General features: G+C 43.4%; 1 protein-coding gene across 5 annotated transcripts; it reads left to right on the top strand.

Annotated features, from left to right (window-relative positions):
- Positions 1-5,927: 5,927 nt before the first annotated feature.
- On the top strand, positions 5,928-9,254 carry PRR13 (proline rich 13). 5 transcript variants are annotated; one of them, XM_036124159.2, is made up of 4 exons: positions 5,928-6,020; positions 6,601-6,639; positions 7,000-7,364; positions 8,593-9,254. In XM_036124159.2, exons 2-4 carry the CDS (start codon positions 6,621-6,623, stop codon positions 8,638-8,640), a joined length of 432 nt encoding a protein of 143 aa, XP_035980052.1. In that variant the 5' UTR covers positions 5,928-6,020; positions 6,601-6,620; the 3' UTR covers positions 8,641-9,254. The 5 variants fall into 5 exon arrangements, with proteins under 5 accessions (XP_035980052.1, XP_035980053.1, XP_035980051.1 ...); XM_036124160.2 differs by having other exon boundaries at positions 5,935-6,064; XM_036124158.2 differs by having other exon boundaries at positions 5,936-6,068.
- The last annotated feature ends 6,761 nt before the right edge of the window (positions 9,255-16,015 follow it).

The following is a 16,015-nucleotide window of genomic DNA, read 5'->3' on the forward strand; positions in this document are numbered from 1 at the left end:
CCTTGATTTTTCTATTTCTTTCACACTTCACTTCCAGTCCAAATCTGCTAAGCTCTATCTAAAAAAATACCCAGAGTCTCCACATTTTCCACATTTTCACAATTTCCATCCATGCCACCACCATTCCTCTTTTAGACTACAAGAGTAGCCTCCTAACTGGGCTCCCTCCTTCTACTTTAACCACCTCTCCCTATCTTGTTCTTTCACCACACAGTAGCCAGAATGATTTTTTTTTTACCCTTTTAACTGTTTTTAAGTGTACAGTTCAGTGACATTAAGTATATTTACATTGCTGTGCAACTATGACCACCATTCTTCTCTAGCACTTTTTCATCTTTCCAAACTGAAACTCTGAGCCTATTAGACAATAACTTTCCATTCTCCTTTTCCTCCAGTACCGGGCAATTACTTTCTGACTCTATGAATTTGATTACTCTAGGCACCTCATATAAATGGAATCATACGTATTTCTCCTTTTATGCCTGGCTTATTTCACTTAGCATAATATCTTCCAGGTTTATCCATGTTTTAGCATGGGTTAGATTGTCCTTCCTTTTAAGGCTGAATGATATGCCATTGTACACACATACCACATTTCGTTTATCCATTCATCTGTTGATGGACATTGGGTTTGTTTCCATTTTGGGACTATTATGAATAATATTTCTATGAACATTGGTTTACAGAACGATTTTCTTAAAATAAAAATTAGATCATGTCATTCCCATGCTCAACACCCTTCAGAGACTTCCATTCACACTTAGAATAAAATCTGAACTCTTTTCCATGGCTTACAAGGATCTATAAATACTTGCACCACAGCTCCTACACTTTGATTCTTTTTTCTCCATAGTACATACACATCATTATCTGACACTTTATTGTATATTTATATTTTGTATATATACATATATATTTCTCCCAATATTACCTCCGAAAGGCAAGCATTTTTTTCCTGTTGTTTTCACTTAATCCCCAGTGCTTAGAATAGTACCTGGCTAGCTTGAGAAATATTTGTTGAATGAATGAATGACAGAAGCATGGTAAATAATTATTGACTTAATGAATGAGCTGAAATGAGCTTTAAAAGCATTGTTTAATGCTTTAAAAATAGTCTGAGTTTAGGGGTGCGTAGGTGGCTCAGTTGTTAAGCTCTGCCTTCGGCTTAGGTCATGATCTCAGAGTCCTGGGATGGAGTCCTGCATCGGGCTCCCTGCTCAGCGGGGAGTCTGCTTCTCAATCTCCCTCTACTCTCCCTCGCTCATGCACCCGTGCTCTCTCGATCTCTCTCTCTCTCTCAAATAAATGAATAAAATCCAAAAAAAAAAAAAAAAAATCTGAGTTTAAATCTGAGGAAGAATTTCCCAACTAGGAGGTAGGTGAACAAGCAGGGGGAGTGGGAGAGGGAGAAGCAGGCTTCCAACATGGAGGACGTTGGTACCCTATGAGGGTCCTGCAGAGAGGTCAAAATCATGCTAGTCTAACAGTAATCATTCATAATATTAATGAGAATCATGAGAGTAATACATACTAGCATGTAATATGTGCCTGTTATGTGACAGATACATGCTTATCTCACTCCAACCACCCTATGAGGTAGGTATCATTGCCACTATTTTACAGATGAGAGAATTGATGGTCCACGGGGTTTAACTAATTCAAGGTCACACAATAAGTGGCAAAGCCAGAATTTGAATCTAGAAACTGTCTGACTGATTCCACAACCACCATGTTCTATTCCTCTTTGTTCGTTTGTTCATTCATTCATGTAGTTATTCATTTAATAGTTTTTTCATTAATACCCTCCTATGTACCAGGCACTGTGTGAAGTGTTAAGTGTTAATGAACACAGTCCCTGCTCTCAAGAAGCTTACAGTCTAGGGGCGCCTGGGTGGCTCAGTCGTTAAGCGTCTGCCTTCGGCTCAGGTCATGATCCCAGGGTCCTGGGATTGAGCCCCACATTGGGCTCCCTGCTAGGCGGGAAGCCTGCTTCTCCCTCTCCCACTCCCCCTGCTTGTGTTCCCTCTCTGGCTGTGTCTCTCTCTGTCAAATAAATAAATAAAATATTAAAAAAAAGAAGCTTACAGTCTAATGTAGGAAGGTGATATATATATATATTTTTTAAGATTTTATTTATTTATTTTGACAGAGAGAGACACAGCGAGAGAGGGAACACAAGCAGGGGGAGTGGGAGAGGGAGAAGCAGGCTTTGCGCTGAGCAGGGAGCCCGATGCGGGGCTCCATCCCAGGACCCTGGGATCATGACCTGAGCCAAAGGCAGGTCTGACTTCTTAACAACTGAGCCACCCAGGCGCCCCTAGGAAGCTGATATTAATCAAGTAATCATTGATTAATTCATGTATAATTATAAACTGAGATGGGTGTGCTAAAGGAAAGGCAAGCTTCTACAACATGCTACAACACAGGAATCTCATCTGACTAGAGTGTCAAACAGGATTTCCTGAAGAAGTGATTCTGGAGCTGAGAGCTGATGAATGATCAGGAGTTAATTAGGAAAAGTGGAGAGAGATGGGGAACATTCCAGGCTGAAGGCAGTAAGTGCAAAGGCCCTCCTGCAAAAGGAACCAAGATCTGGAGGGATGAAAAAAGCTTAGGGGTTGGAGGGCAGAAAGCCAGGAGTGAAGAGTATGAGAAGAGACCAGAGGGATAGTAGGGCAAGACCACTGCAGGCTACAGTAACAAGATTTTGAGTGTTTCTTTACTGAATGCCTTGGGGGAAATAGACACTCACATTTTGGTGGTGACAATGTAAATAAATATAACCTCTATAGAGAGTAATTCATCAATAACTATAAAAAGTAAAAATATGTTAAATGACATATATACAAGGTTATTTACTGCAACATTGTTTTTAATAGCAGAAGACTGAAAACAACACAAATATCCATTGACTGGTCAAATTGATTATGGTACATCATACAAAAGAATAAAATGAAGTTGCGAAAAAGACTGAGGACACACTCTGTGTACTGATATGAAAATATCTCCAAGATGTACTAAGTGGGGGGGAAAGTTGCAAATTAAACTCTGCATAACTAGTTTTTATATTTAAAATGGGGGGATATACATTTATATCAGTATTTGCTTGATTGTAATGAAGAAACTGTGGAAGTATACACAAGAAACTACAGGGGTTGCATGGGTTGGGGGAAACTGAGTAGATGAAGAACAAGAGTGGGAGGGAGACTTTTCACTTTATACCTCTTACCCTTTTACATTTTCAAATCATGTGAACATATTACCTATTCAACAAAAATTAATACATACATGTAAAAATAATTTTGATCTTTGTCTTAAAGATAATGCAAAGCCATTGAAGACACCATTTCATACCTACTAGAATGGCTATACTGATAAAGACAGTAACAAGTGTTGGGCCAGATGTGGAGAAATTGGAACCTTTCTACATTGCTGGTGGGAATGTAAAATGATGTGGCTATTTTGGAAAACAGTCTGGCAGTTCCTGGAAAAGTGAAACACAGAGTTACCATATGACCCAGGAATTCCTCTTGCAGGCATACCCAATAGAATTGAAAACATATGCTCAACAAAAATTTGTACATGAATTGTCATAGCAGCAATATTCATAATAGGCAAAAAGCAAAAACAATTAAAATATCCATCATCCGATGAATAGATACAACAAGATGTGGTATATCCATTCAGTGGCATGTTATTTAGTACTTCCTTCATGAAAAGGAGTGAAGTACTGATTCATAGGACAACATGGATGAACCTTGAAAATATTACGCTAAGTGAAAGAAGCCAGCCATAAAAGTCCACATATTGTACATTTTCCATTTATATGAAATGTCGAGAATAGGCAAATTTATAGACAGAATGTTGATTAATGGTTACTTAGAGCTGGGTGGGGGATGAGGAGAAATAGGGAGGCGAATGAGGATTGCCTGCTTGACTGCTAATGGGCCTGGGATTCTTTTTAGGAGGCACAAAAATATTCTAACATTAGATAATGGTGATGGTTGCACAGTGCTCTGAATATGCTGAAAACCATCAAATTGTACGCTTTATGTAGATGGATCGTATGCTATATGAACTATATCTCATTAAGGCTGCTTAAAAAAAAAGAAATAGTTTGAAATATTTAACTTCTAAAAGGCATTATGCCCATACAGACACATCAATAATTTCTTTCAAACCCAATTTTCCCAGAAAGAAATAGTGTAGATATAAATTGCCCTAGAGCTTAAGAAAACATAGGAAATATTCTAATTCATCTCAAATGTTTAGTACAAAGCTGATAGGAAAGTATATCAAAATTTACTATAGTTATGGGGTGCCTGGGTGGCTCAGTCATTAGATATCTGCCTTCAGCTCAGGTCATGATCCCAGGGTCCTGTGATCGAGCCCCGCATTGGGCTCCCTGCTCTATGGGAAGCCTGCTTCTTCCTCTCCCACTGCCCCTGCTTGTCTTACCTCTCTTGCTGTGTCTCTCTCTGTCCGATAAATAAATAAAATCTTTTAAAAAAATGTACTATAGTTATGTAAGATATTATCATTGGGGGAATCTCGGTAAAGGGTAAAATACATGGGAATTCCTTTTTTTTTTTTTTTGCAAATTCTCATGAGTCTAAAAATTATTTCAAAATAAAAAATATTTAAACAATCTATCAAAGTCCTTAATTCAAGATGATAAACTCATTATAAAATTTATCTTCTTCCCATTTTTTGTATCCCACAAATTTGGTATGTAATATTTTCATTATGGCTTAGTTCAAAGTATTTAATTTCCATCATGGTTTATTCTTTAACCCAGAGTTATTTTTTTTTTTTAAAGATTTTATTTATTTATTTGAGAGAGAATGTGATAGAGAGCATGAGAGGGGGGAGGGTCAGAGGGAGAAGCAGACTCCCTGCTGAGCAGGGAGCCCGATGCAGGACTCCAGGATCATGACCTGAGCCGAAGGCAGTAGCTTAACCAACTGAGCCACCCAGGCGCCCCTAACCCAGAGTTCTTTGGAAGGCGTTTTGTTTGTTTTCTTAAATTTCCAGATGTATGTTTGTATTTATATTTTATATTGTGAAGAGAGGATGTGGTATGTATTGTACAATTCTTCGAAATTTGAATTATATTGGTTGAGACCAATTTTTAAATAAATGTTCTAAGTATGCTTAGGAAGAATGAGTATTTTTAAGTTTTGGGTGCATGGATTTCTGTGTTTATTAAATCAAGCTTGTTGATTGTGACTTTTTTTTTTTTAAAGAGGCCATTGCAGCAATCCAGTCGAGAGATGATGACAGGTTGGGAGCAGGGAGATGGAGAGAAGTGGAAGGAATTCAGATTTATTTGGGAGACAAAACGAACTCTTTGTGGTGTTGGAAGGGGACAAGGGAAAGGTGAAGGAGAGGGCCATCAAGCATGACCTCCTTGGTTTCTGCCTTATGCAATTCGACAGCTGGGCGGAGGTATGCAACTGAGATAGGGAATCCTACGAGGGTTTAGGAAATCTTTGTATTTCCCCCAAGAATGTTTCTTTACTTTCCACGGGGGGATCGGTGGGAGGTGGCGAAACTGAGGCTGGGGGTTGAGACTCAGCAGCTCTCCGCCTTCTCTTAAGCGCTCTGCGTATATCCGTGTTACAATACTTACCACGGTGTATTATTCACCTTACAAGGTGTCGCACCCACCGAACTAGGAGCTCAGAGGGCACAGGCTGAGCTCCCTGGCTCTCTCTCAAGAGACTTTGCCCAGAACCTGGCTCCGCCCTCTCCTAGATCTCTCTTGGTCCCGCCCCCAGGGATTTCCGGCCCGCCCACTCCTCTGCACCCGCCTAGTTCCCTGCAGAGCCCCTATTGCAACCGTTGTCCACCAGCCTAGCTGGGACTAGAGTGATTGACGTGCGTGTTCTCCAATCACTACGACGAAAGACAAAGCGATTACCAATTAGGTGGTAGCAGAGGCAGGTGCTGAAGCCTAGGGTGGGGGTGACCAGGAAGTGAGAACCAAAGATGAGTCAAGCCCAGGCTGTGGTGTAAAGGTGACGGGGCATCTGGATTCTTCAATTTCCTCCTTTCCTCGTCCGTAGGTCAGGGGTCCCTTCGCAACTAGGAGCTAGGATCTCTATTTGGCCTATTTAATGTGGAAGGGGGTGTGCCTACATAAGTAAGCGGTCGAGGATCTTTTCTGAACGCCTTCTCCTTTTCGCCGAGAAGCCGGTCCTGTCTCCCTCCCCCACTCCTGGGGTGGGGGTGGTGAAATTAAGATCCTTCCGTAGCCTGTGGGTGCTGAAAGTCTTCCGGACTCAGTCACGGAAAGGGAGGTGAAGAAAGAGGACAGTGAGATTCGCGGACTCTGCCTCTCTACTGAGGAGTTAGAGACCTCCAGCTGCGGCCAGAGGTAGTATAAGGTGGAGGGGCCCTGGGAGCTAGATCCCAATAGTTAGAAAGGAAGGAAAAAAATAGGTGCTGAGGGCGAAGGAACGGGTGGAAAAAAATATCTATGTGGAGGTCGTGGTAGTTCTTTGAATCTCTCCGAGAGGCGTTGGGTTTGGGCTCGGTCTTTAAGTCCCCTCCCACCTCTGCGCCATCGGCTTTTTGCCTTCATTTCTTTCTCCTCAGGCCGGAGGAAACACCTGAACATGTGGAATCCCAATGCCGGTAGGTGTTTGGGGGGATCTCTTTTCCCACCGCAACCTCTTTTCAGATGAGCCCCACAGTAGGAAGTTTTTGTCAGTTTTTCCTCCCCCTCTCCCACCTGCCAAAGCAGTCAAACCACAGCTGACCAATACTCTTTCCTTAGACTTCACTAGTCTCCCTCTCTTCCCCAGCCCTGCCAGAGCTCTTACCTTTTCTCTGCTATGCAGGTTTGTCTCCCCTCCGCCCCATTCTCCTTCCTCACCTTTGCATTTCCCTTTAAGTATTGAGTGAGAAACTGAATCCCCTTCTTTTTTGTCCTTGTTTGTTGTCAGAGACTTTGAGCTGTTCTAATCTTAATTTATTCTTTGCTTCTTCCATCAGGGCAGCCAGGACCAAATCCATATCCCCCTAACGTCGGGTACCCTGAAGGTTCCAATCCTGCCCATCCACCACCTGTAAATCCTGCCTATCCTCCAGGCCCCTTTCCAACTCCCCCAGGAGTTCCCCAGGGGAATCCAGCTTTCCCCCCAGGTGGGCCCCCTCATCCTGTGCCACAACCAGGGTATCCAGGATGCCAACCCCTAGGCCCCTACCCACCTCCCTACCCACCACCTGCTCCTGGCATGCCTCTTGTGAATCCCGTGGCACCCGGCATGGTAGGACCGGGGATGGTGATGGACAAGAAGATGCGGAAGAAAATGAAGAAAGCTCATAAAAAGATGCACAAACACCACAAGCATGGCAAGGTCAGTGCCCTCTGGAGCCTGGCTAGGAAGGGGTGCCCCCACAGAGGGACTAGGCTAGCAGGAGTGGGCAAGGGGAGATTTGCAGTCTGAAGACATGGAGCAGCCATTGTGTTGCTCTGGTAGATGGTTCTTCTTTGTAAAGTATTCCCACTGGTAAGAATCTGATAATCTTGAAATATTAGGCTAATCGGGCCTTCTGTCAAGGAGGGGCTACCCTGAGCCTTAGAATAGATACCAGAATCCAAAGCCCTTCCTGTCTGTCTGTTTCTCTCCCAGAACTTTTGCTGCACTCCCATCCCCAGATGCTTGTTTTAGCAAGTTAGACACACCCACCTTCAGTGTTCTCAAGGTTTTGTGTTAATTACAGGGACCTTTTGTCCTACCACCCAGCAGGACTCAGTGGCTCTCAGCCTCAAACAAAACCTAAATTTCATGCTCAGCCCCAAGGCGAGTATCTTCTACACTCTAAAAGAGTGTTAACTAACAAGTAGCTCTCAGAACAACTCTGGAAGGACAGAACCAGCCTGGATCTTGAGGAGGCCTTAATTTACATTTTACTGCCTAGTGTTTATTTGCCTTAGGGCTTTGGGCACTACTTCCTGGTTCTGGATCTTTGGTAGAAGTTTGAGGAGAAGGAAAGATGAGGTTGAATGGGGGGAGAAGTTACCTTGGAGAGACTAAAAAATGTTTTTGATGACAGTTGTGATGGGAGTGTGCATCTGAAGAACCTTGACTAGGACTCTCCTCACCTTCTCTCCCACTTTCCTCACTTTCTCCCATTTGGGGCTTAGGAAAAAGTAGAGATTGATGGGCACCCAGATGCTGGTTCTACTCACTTGTCTTAGACCCACAGCTACACGAACTTTCCATGCAGCCAGTCAGTAAGCATTTGTAAGGTAACAGCTGTCTCCTAGCACTATGCTATGCTAGCACCTATAATTTATTCCCTGCCTCGGCACTGGCTCAGGTAAAGAAAATTAGAAACATGTTCCAAAAGCAGTATTCAGTTCTGTGCACTGATTTAGGAGGGTTTAATCCATTCCTGTATGTTCACTGCTGTAGGAAATGTTTGCTTTTGCTGTTTAAGGGACAGTCTGTTTCAAGACTCCTCACCTTCTTAGGAAGCAAGGGGTGCTTGGGTGGAGGGGTAGAGCACCAAAGAATGTCCCATGGAGTGATCAAAGGTCATTGGATCTGATGCTGTCTCCTTTCCCCTTTCCCGTTACAGCATTTCTCCTCCTCCTCCTCCTCCTCTTCCAGCAGTGACTCTGACTGAATACAGGGCCTGGACCCTTCCCTCAAGCCTCTCCAGTTCTGCTCTCCCATCAAGCTTCAGATGCCATCTTGTACTGGGGAAAATTAGCCCTTGTGCCCCTTCTCCCTCATCCCCCAATCTGAGCCTTACTCTGTTGTTCAGCCCTAACTGGCTAGGGAGAATGGGAAAAGAATTGCCATGGGCTAGCAAAGACCATCTTCTCACTACTTGGGTAGAACTTTAAGCTGATGAGTTTAGCAGGAGAACTATTTTTTGAGGATGGCAAGACCTTGTAGCTAAATGCCGAAGATGAGTTTAAGATCTGTAAAATGTGATTTTTTAAAACTTTCTTTTGCAATACTTGTAGTTGTTAGGTGTTGTGGAAATTTAATTATGGAAAAAAAGAAACTGTGCCATTTTTGTAATGGTGGCTGGCACACTTTGGTGATTTAGTGGCAAATAGATTTCCCAGCAGCCTTTATTGATTGTACTAACTGTAAGGCTGCTGGGAGGTGGAGTCCATTTGGTTGATAAGCTCTGCTTGCCCTTTTGGAATCTCACTCCTTAGTTCAATAGGCTGGCTTAGGTCCTTCTCATTCTCCACCTCTCAGTCCAAATAAAGCTTTTTTTCCTGGTCTCTGTTCACCTGTGCCATTACCTTGGTTGGGCCCAGCACATTCTACTACTTTTGCTGCCCTTCCATAGACCCTCCAAAGTGTATCAGTTTTATAGTAAGGAACCAGCGCATCAGTGAGGAAGACACCATATGTCCCTATGTCCCTGTGTTTCTTAAGTGGGAGAAACCTTCAGAATTGGTTCAGGCTACTGGAATGGATCTTTATTGTCTTCCCTTCAATGAAGATACAGGTCTTTAGCATAAGTTTTCGTATCTGCTACAGAGGTTCTTAACCCTGGCTGCCCATCAGCTATCAGAGAATAATGTATTGTGGGTTTTTTTTTTTTAATTCAAGTTAGTTAACATATAGTGTATTATTAGTTTCAGGGTGAGAATAATTTAAATTTTTTTTAAAGATTTATTTATTTGGGGCGCCTGGGTGGCTCAGTTGGTTAAGCGACTGCCTTCGGCTCAGGTCACGATCCTGGAGTCCCAGGATCGAGTCCCGCATCGGGCTCCCTGCTCGGCAGGGAGTCTGCTTCTCCCTCTGCCCTCTTCCCTCTCATGCTCTCTGTCTCTCATTCTCTCTCTCTCAAATAAATAAATAAAATCTTTAAAAAAAAAAAAAAAATTAAAAAAAAAAAATTTAAAGATTTATTTATTTGACAGCACAAGAAGGCAGAGTGGCAGGCAGAGGGAGAGGGAGAAGCAGGCTCTCTGCTGAGCAGGGAGCTTGACGCATGGCTCGATCCCAGGACCCTGGGATCACGACCCGAGCTGAAGGCAGATGCTTAACCGACTGAGCCACCCAGGTGCCCCTCAGGGTGAGAATAATTTTGAGTTTTGCCTTAAATCTATTGAATGAGGGGGTGCCTGGGTGGCTCAGTCAGTCAAGCATCCAAGTCTTGGTTTTGGTTCAGATTCTGATCTCATGGCTCGTGAGACTGAGCCCCTTGGTCAGGGGTATTTTCCTTGGATATTCTCTCCCTCTGCCCCTTGCTCTGCTCGCTCTCTCTGTCTCTCAAATAGATGAATAAATCTTTTTAAAAATTAAAAAAAAATCTTATTGAATGAGGCTCTTAAGGATGGGGCCCTACAAATCAGGTTTTTTTTGTTAAGATTTTATTTATTTATTTGACAGAGAGAGACACAGCGAGAGAGGGAACACAAGCAGGGGGAGTGGGAGAGGGAGAAGCAGGCTTCCCGCCGAGCAGGGAGCCTGATGTGGGGCTCGATCCCAGGACCCTGGGATCATGACCTGAGCTGAAGGCAGCCGCTAAATGACTGAGCCACCCAGGCGCCCCAGGTTTTTTTTTGTTTTAAAGTAGGGTCCATGCCCAGTGTGGAGCCCAATGTGGGGCTTGAACTCACGACCCTGAGATCAAGACCTGAGCTGAGATCAAGAGTTGGATGTTTAACTGACTGAGCCACTTAGGCCCCCCCACAAATCAGTATTTTTAAGAAAACATGTGGGTGATTATGATACACTGAATTGATGGCCCCTAATTTATTATATACCACGCACGGTACTACACATCAGGTTCTCAATGATCTGCTGAGGAAAGGAAAAAGGTATCCAAGAGAACTAATTAATATAGATGTTATAAAATGCCAGAGGGATATAAACCTAGAAATAAGTGGGAAGGGTAGGAGGGATCAAAGATGACTTCACAGGAAAAGTGACATTTCAGCTACCTCTTGGACCTGGAGCATGAAAAGTATGAGCAGAAAAAAACGAAAGAATGGATTTACCAAGTGGAGGTGGGTAGAGGAGCCAGGAAAGGCACGTGTGCTTAGGTACAGAGTCATAAAGTTCCATAGCATGTTTGGGAATCACAGGTTTCCCGGTGGGGCTAGATTGGTTTTCTAGAAAATTGTTATTGAGGAAACACTGTGTTCTGGGTGCTGAACCTACGAAGATGAATAAGACTGTCTCTGCTGTTCATGATCCACAAGATGGAATGGAGCAGACGGACACGTAAATAGGTTATTATAATACTGTAAAAAGGACCACAATAGAGACAGGGTCAAGCAGTGGGGGAACAAAGGAAGGAGTGATGGTGCCACTGGGAAAATGAGCTAGGTCTGGGCTTTGCCTCCGGATAAGTAGGAGGCGCCCAGTTGGTAAATAATATCAGCCAACAGTGAGCATTTATTGTGTGCCTGCTTTTCCAGTGTCCTGGATTTGGGGGCCATTCTAATGTTATATTCCAGTTATTCTCCCTTTTCATTTATTCATCAGCTCCTCCTTTTTGAGGAGAAGGGAGATGTGGGCACAGGGGCGTTGTGAGGGGAAGAGAAACATGTTGACAAGCTAGAAATGAGAGAGACAGAAGTGGTAGAGGGGGGAAACACAAAGAGAAGCCAAGAAATTAAGGAGAAAACTCACTGACCCTCTTTCTCCCCACTCTTAACCATGGAGAACACATCCCCCTTCTTGGCATTTCTAAGCCGTATGCAGAGTGCCTTGCTGTTTTGTTATTATTATTTCTCAAAAATTTACTAACTTTTTTTTTTTAAGATTTTATTTATTTATTTGACAGAAAGAGAGCGAGAGCAGGAACACAAGCAGGGGGAGTGGGAGAGGGAGGAACAGGCCTCCCGCTGAGCAGGGAGCCTGATGCGGGGCTCCATCCCAGGACCCTGGGATCATGACCTGAGCCGAAGGCAGACACTTAACGACTGAGCCACCCACGTGCCCCAAAAATTTACTAACTTTTTAAAAGCTAAAAATAATATATATACTTGGGGAGAAGATTGTAACTTTTTAAAGTTTCAATTATTTAAGTAATGTCTATACCCAATATAGGGCTTGAATTCACAACCCCAAGATGAAGAGTCCAGTGCTCTTCCAACTAAGCCAGCTAGGCTCAGATTACTTAAAAATAAATAAATAAAAAATCTTTTTAAAAACTTAATTTTTTTTTAAGTGAGCTCTATGCCCAGTGTGGGCTGAACTCACAACCCAGATATCAAGAATTGCATGCTCAACAGAGCTGGCTAGGTGCCCCAGATTGCAACATTTTTTTAATAAAGATTGATTTATTTATTTTAGAGAGGGGGGAGGGGCAGAGGAAGTGAATCTTTTAAGCAGACTCCCCACTGAGCGTAGAGCCTGACATAGGACTGACCCTGAGATCACCACCTGAGCTGAAATCAAGAATAGGACACTCAATTGACTGAGCCACCCAGGTGCCCCCAGATTGTAACATTTTTTTAATTATTTATTTATTTTTTAAAGGTTTTATTTATTTATTTGACAGAGAGACAGCAAGAGAGGGAACACAAGCAGGGGCAGTGGGAGAGGGAGAAGCAGGCCTCCCGCCGAGCAGGGAGCCCGATGCGGGGCTAGATCCCAGGACCCTGAGATCATGACCTGAACCGAAGGCAGATGCTTAATCGACTGAGCCACCCAGGTGCCCCAGATTGTAACATTTTTAATAGGATATTCAGCGAAAAGATTCTCCTCTCCTCAGATTCCCAGCTTCCTCCCCAAAGCCAACCACAACTACCAGACATTTTTATAAACTTCCAGAGCTATTCTTGCATAGTCAGGCCCCCCCCTTTATTTGTATCCTACATTATTCCTATTGTCCCCATTCCCCACTTTATATGGGAGCATGCTATAGGCCCTCTTTTGGACCTAACATTACCTCATTTAACCATCTATTTTGAAGCTGACTTCATCTGTGCGTGTGTGTGTGTGCACGTGTGTGCATGGGTGTGTGTCCAAGTGTGCTAGTGCATATAACCTTGTTTTAACATCATTCAACTTATTCAATCTTTTATTGCTGGAATTTTAGATTGTTTCCAGTCTTGCTATACACTTAACTACTGCAGTGAACATTTTGGACATTTATCTTAACTAGAGGTTGAAAATCAGATGCCATAGCTGTATCTGGCTGAGTATTTTTTTTTTTTTTTTAATTTTTTTGGAGGGCCCACTCACTGTGTTAAATATCAGACATTTTCTTTTTTTCTTTTAAAGATTTATTTATTTTTAGAGAGAGAACACAAGCAGGAGGGGCAGAGGGAGAAGGAGAGCAGACTGCATTCAGCAGGAAGCCTAATGTGGGGCTTGATCTCAGAACCCTGAGATTATGACCTGAGCTAAAACTGAGAGTTGGATGCTTAACCAACTGCGCCACCCAGGTGCTCCAATATCAGACATTTTCAATAAAGATTTAGATTTTCAGCTGGAAACTCTAGCAACAGTGGGTTCACAATCCTGAAGGCAGAAATTCTGGCCCTGAGTAGTTGTCATTCCCTATAGATGGGTCCTGTACTCTCCAGTCGTAGCATCCTTTCAACTTCCTGTTGCCTTCTTTCTTCCTGTCTCCTGAGAGCATTGGGTTTGTGCCCTCTTTTGTGCAACAATATAAAGCACTAAAGATGGTTCTCAAATGTGTTTGTCTTATGCCTTCACCACCTTGTGTCCACGAGGGGAGTCTGGGATTCTGCCATTCTCTTCTTATTATAAACAAAGTATAGCAAGGTTTCCACACAATTGAGAATGGGAAAGGATAGGAAACCCGTGAGATCTAAAATACAAATGGACACTTTAGCCTTGGGGATTGCCAGTCATGGGATGAGTCTTTAGTTTGCTGCCTTTTTGGAATCATCTCTCTATGTCAGGTTGCTTTATGGCTCTAGGCAAACTCACTCTCTTCTTTCCCCCTCTGAGAGGAATTTATTGATTCATAAAATTATCAGGTATTGCTATTAAGTGCATCTCATCTTTCTCTTTCAAAGTGACTGCAACTGTTGCCCAGTCCTAGGAGAAGCCATGCTATTGTTAGTAAAGGATGATGTTATTTTATCAAAAAATTTTTAAAGATTTTATTTACTTTTTAGAGAGAGAGAGCACAAGCAGGAGGAGTGACAGAGGGAGAAGGAGAGGGAGAAGCAGGCTCCCTGCTGAGCAAGGAGCCTGATGGGTGGCTCCATCCCAGGACCCTGGGATCATGACCTGAGCCAAAGGCAGACACTTAACCGACTGAGCCACCCGGGTGCCCGTATTTTATCAACTTTTATTTGATCGTTCTTTTGCCTTCCACATTAGAGGTGACTTCTTGGATAGCTACTCACTTCTACCTGAGCTCTCAGGGTCTTTGGAGTATAAACGACCCAAGTGCAAAATCTTTTTTTTTTTTTTTTTTTTTAAGATTTTATTTATTTGAGGGAGGGGGAGAGAGAGAGCATGAGTGGGGGAGGAGATGGAGCCAGAGGGAGAGGGACAACATATTCCCTGGTGGAGTAGGGAGCCTGACTCTGGGCTCCATCCCAGGACCCCAGGATCATAACCTGAGCCAAAGGCAGCCGTTTAACCGACTGAGCCACCCAGGTACCCACCAAGAGCAAAATCTTTTTTTTTTTTTTTAAGATTTTATTTATTTATTTGACAGAGAGACACAGCGAGAGAGGGAACACAAGCAGGGGCAGTGGGAGAGGGAGAAGCAGGCTTCCCATGGAGCAGGGAGCCCGATGTGGGGCTTGATCCCAGGACCCTGGGATCATGACCTGAGCCGAAGGCAGACGCTTAATGACTGAGCCACCCAGGCACCCCCCGCCCCCAAGTGCAAAATCTTGAGGTTAATCTGATCTTCTGCACAGGCCTCATAGTAACCCCGCTCCTTAGTTTGATTTGAAATGTTAGTGTCCTGGGGCACCTGGCCAGCTCGGTCAGAAGAGCATGCAACTCTTTTTTTTTTTTTTTTTTTAAGATTTTATTTATTTATTTGAGAAAGTGAGAATGAGAGAGAGAGAGAGAGCACATGAGAGGGGGGAGGGTCAGAGGGAGAAGCAGACTCCCCGCTGAGCAGGAGCCCGATGCGGGACTCGATTCCGGGACTCCAGGATCATGACCCGAGCTGAAGGCAGTCGCTTAACCAACTGAACCACCCAGGCGCCCCGAGGATGCAACTCTTGATCTCAGGGTTGTGAGTTCGAGCCCCGTGTTGGGTGTAGAGATTACTTAAATGAATAAAAGTTAACACATTTTTTTTGAGGGTGCCTTGGTGCTGAGTTGGTTAAGTGTCTGCCTTTGGTCTAGGTCATGATCCCAGGGTCCTGGGATGGAGCCCCACATTGGGCTCTCTGCTCTTCGGGGAGCCTGCTTCTCCCTCTCCCTCTCCCTGCTGCTCTGCCTGCTTGTGCTCTCTGTGTGTCAAATAAATAAATATAATCTTAAAAATAAATTTTTTTTGAAGTGTTAGTTTTTTTTTCCCCCCCAACATTTTCTTAATTTCCTTTCCTCTCTTTCAGTATTTGGTCTGCTCCTTGCCTTTGCCAATGACAGACTTCTTTTTATTTCTATCTCAAATTGTTTCTAATACACACACCCCCACACCAGGGAACTGGAATCCCCAAGCTGTATTTTTCACTTCCGGAAGCTGTTCCTCTTCAGATGACTCCACTGAATTGGGGTTACCCAATAAAACTTAATAATATTAAGGCCAGAACTGACACCTAAAGGACTTGAACAAGGTTCAATAAATAACCCTGTATTTGCTTTCTCTTAATTTCCTTCTCCTTATTTTGTCTTATTCCCTGCCAGAGCTCTTCTGGGTTTTTTGTTGTTTTGTTTTGTTTTTTTACAAAAAGTTTTCATTTATTTTTTTAAAGATTTTATTTATTTATTTGACAGAGAGAGACACAGCGAGAGAGGGAACACAAGCAGGGGCAGAGGGAGAGGGAGAAGCAGGCTTCCCGCTGAGCAGGCTGCCCGATGCAGGGTTCGATCCCAGGACGCTGGGATCATGACCTGAGCCGAAGGCAGTT

This window comes from Halichoerus grypus, chromosome 6 (genome assembly GCF_964656455.1).
Source record: "Halichoerus grypus chromosome 6, mHalGry1.hap1.1, whole genome shotgun sequence".
In the NCBI taxonomy this organism is placed as follows: Eukaryota; Metazoa; Chordata; class Mammalia; order Carnivora; family Phocidae; genus Halichoerus; species Halichoerus grypus.

Coding starts and splice junctions, on each gene's coding strand:
- PRR13 (XM_036124159.2), top strand. Junction 7,365..8,592: donor AACACCACAAGCATGGCAAG/GTCAGTGCCCTC, acceptor TTCCCGTTACAG/CATTTCTCCTCCTCCTCCTC.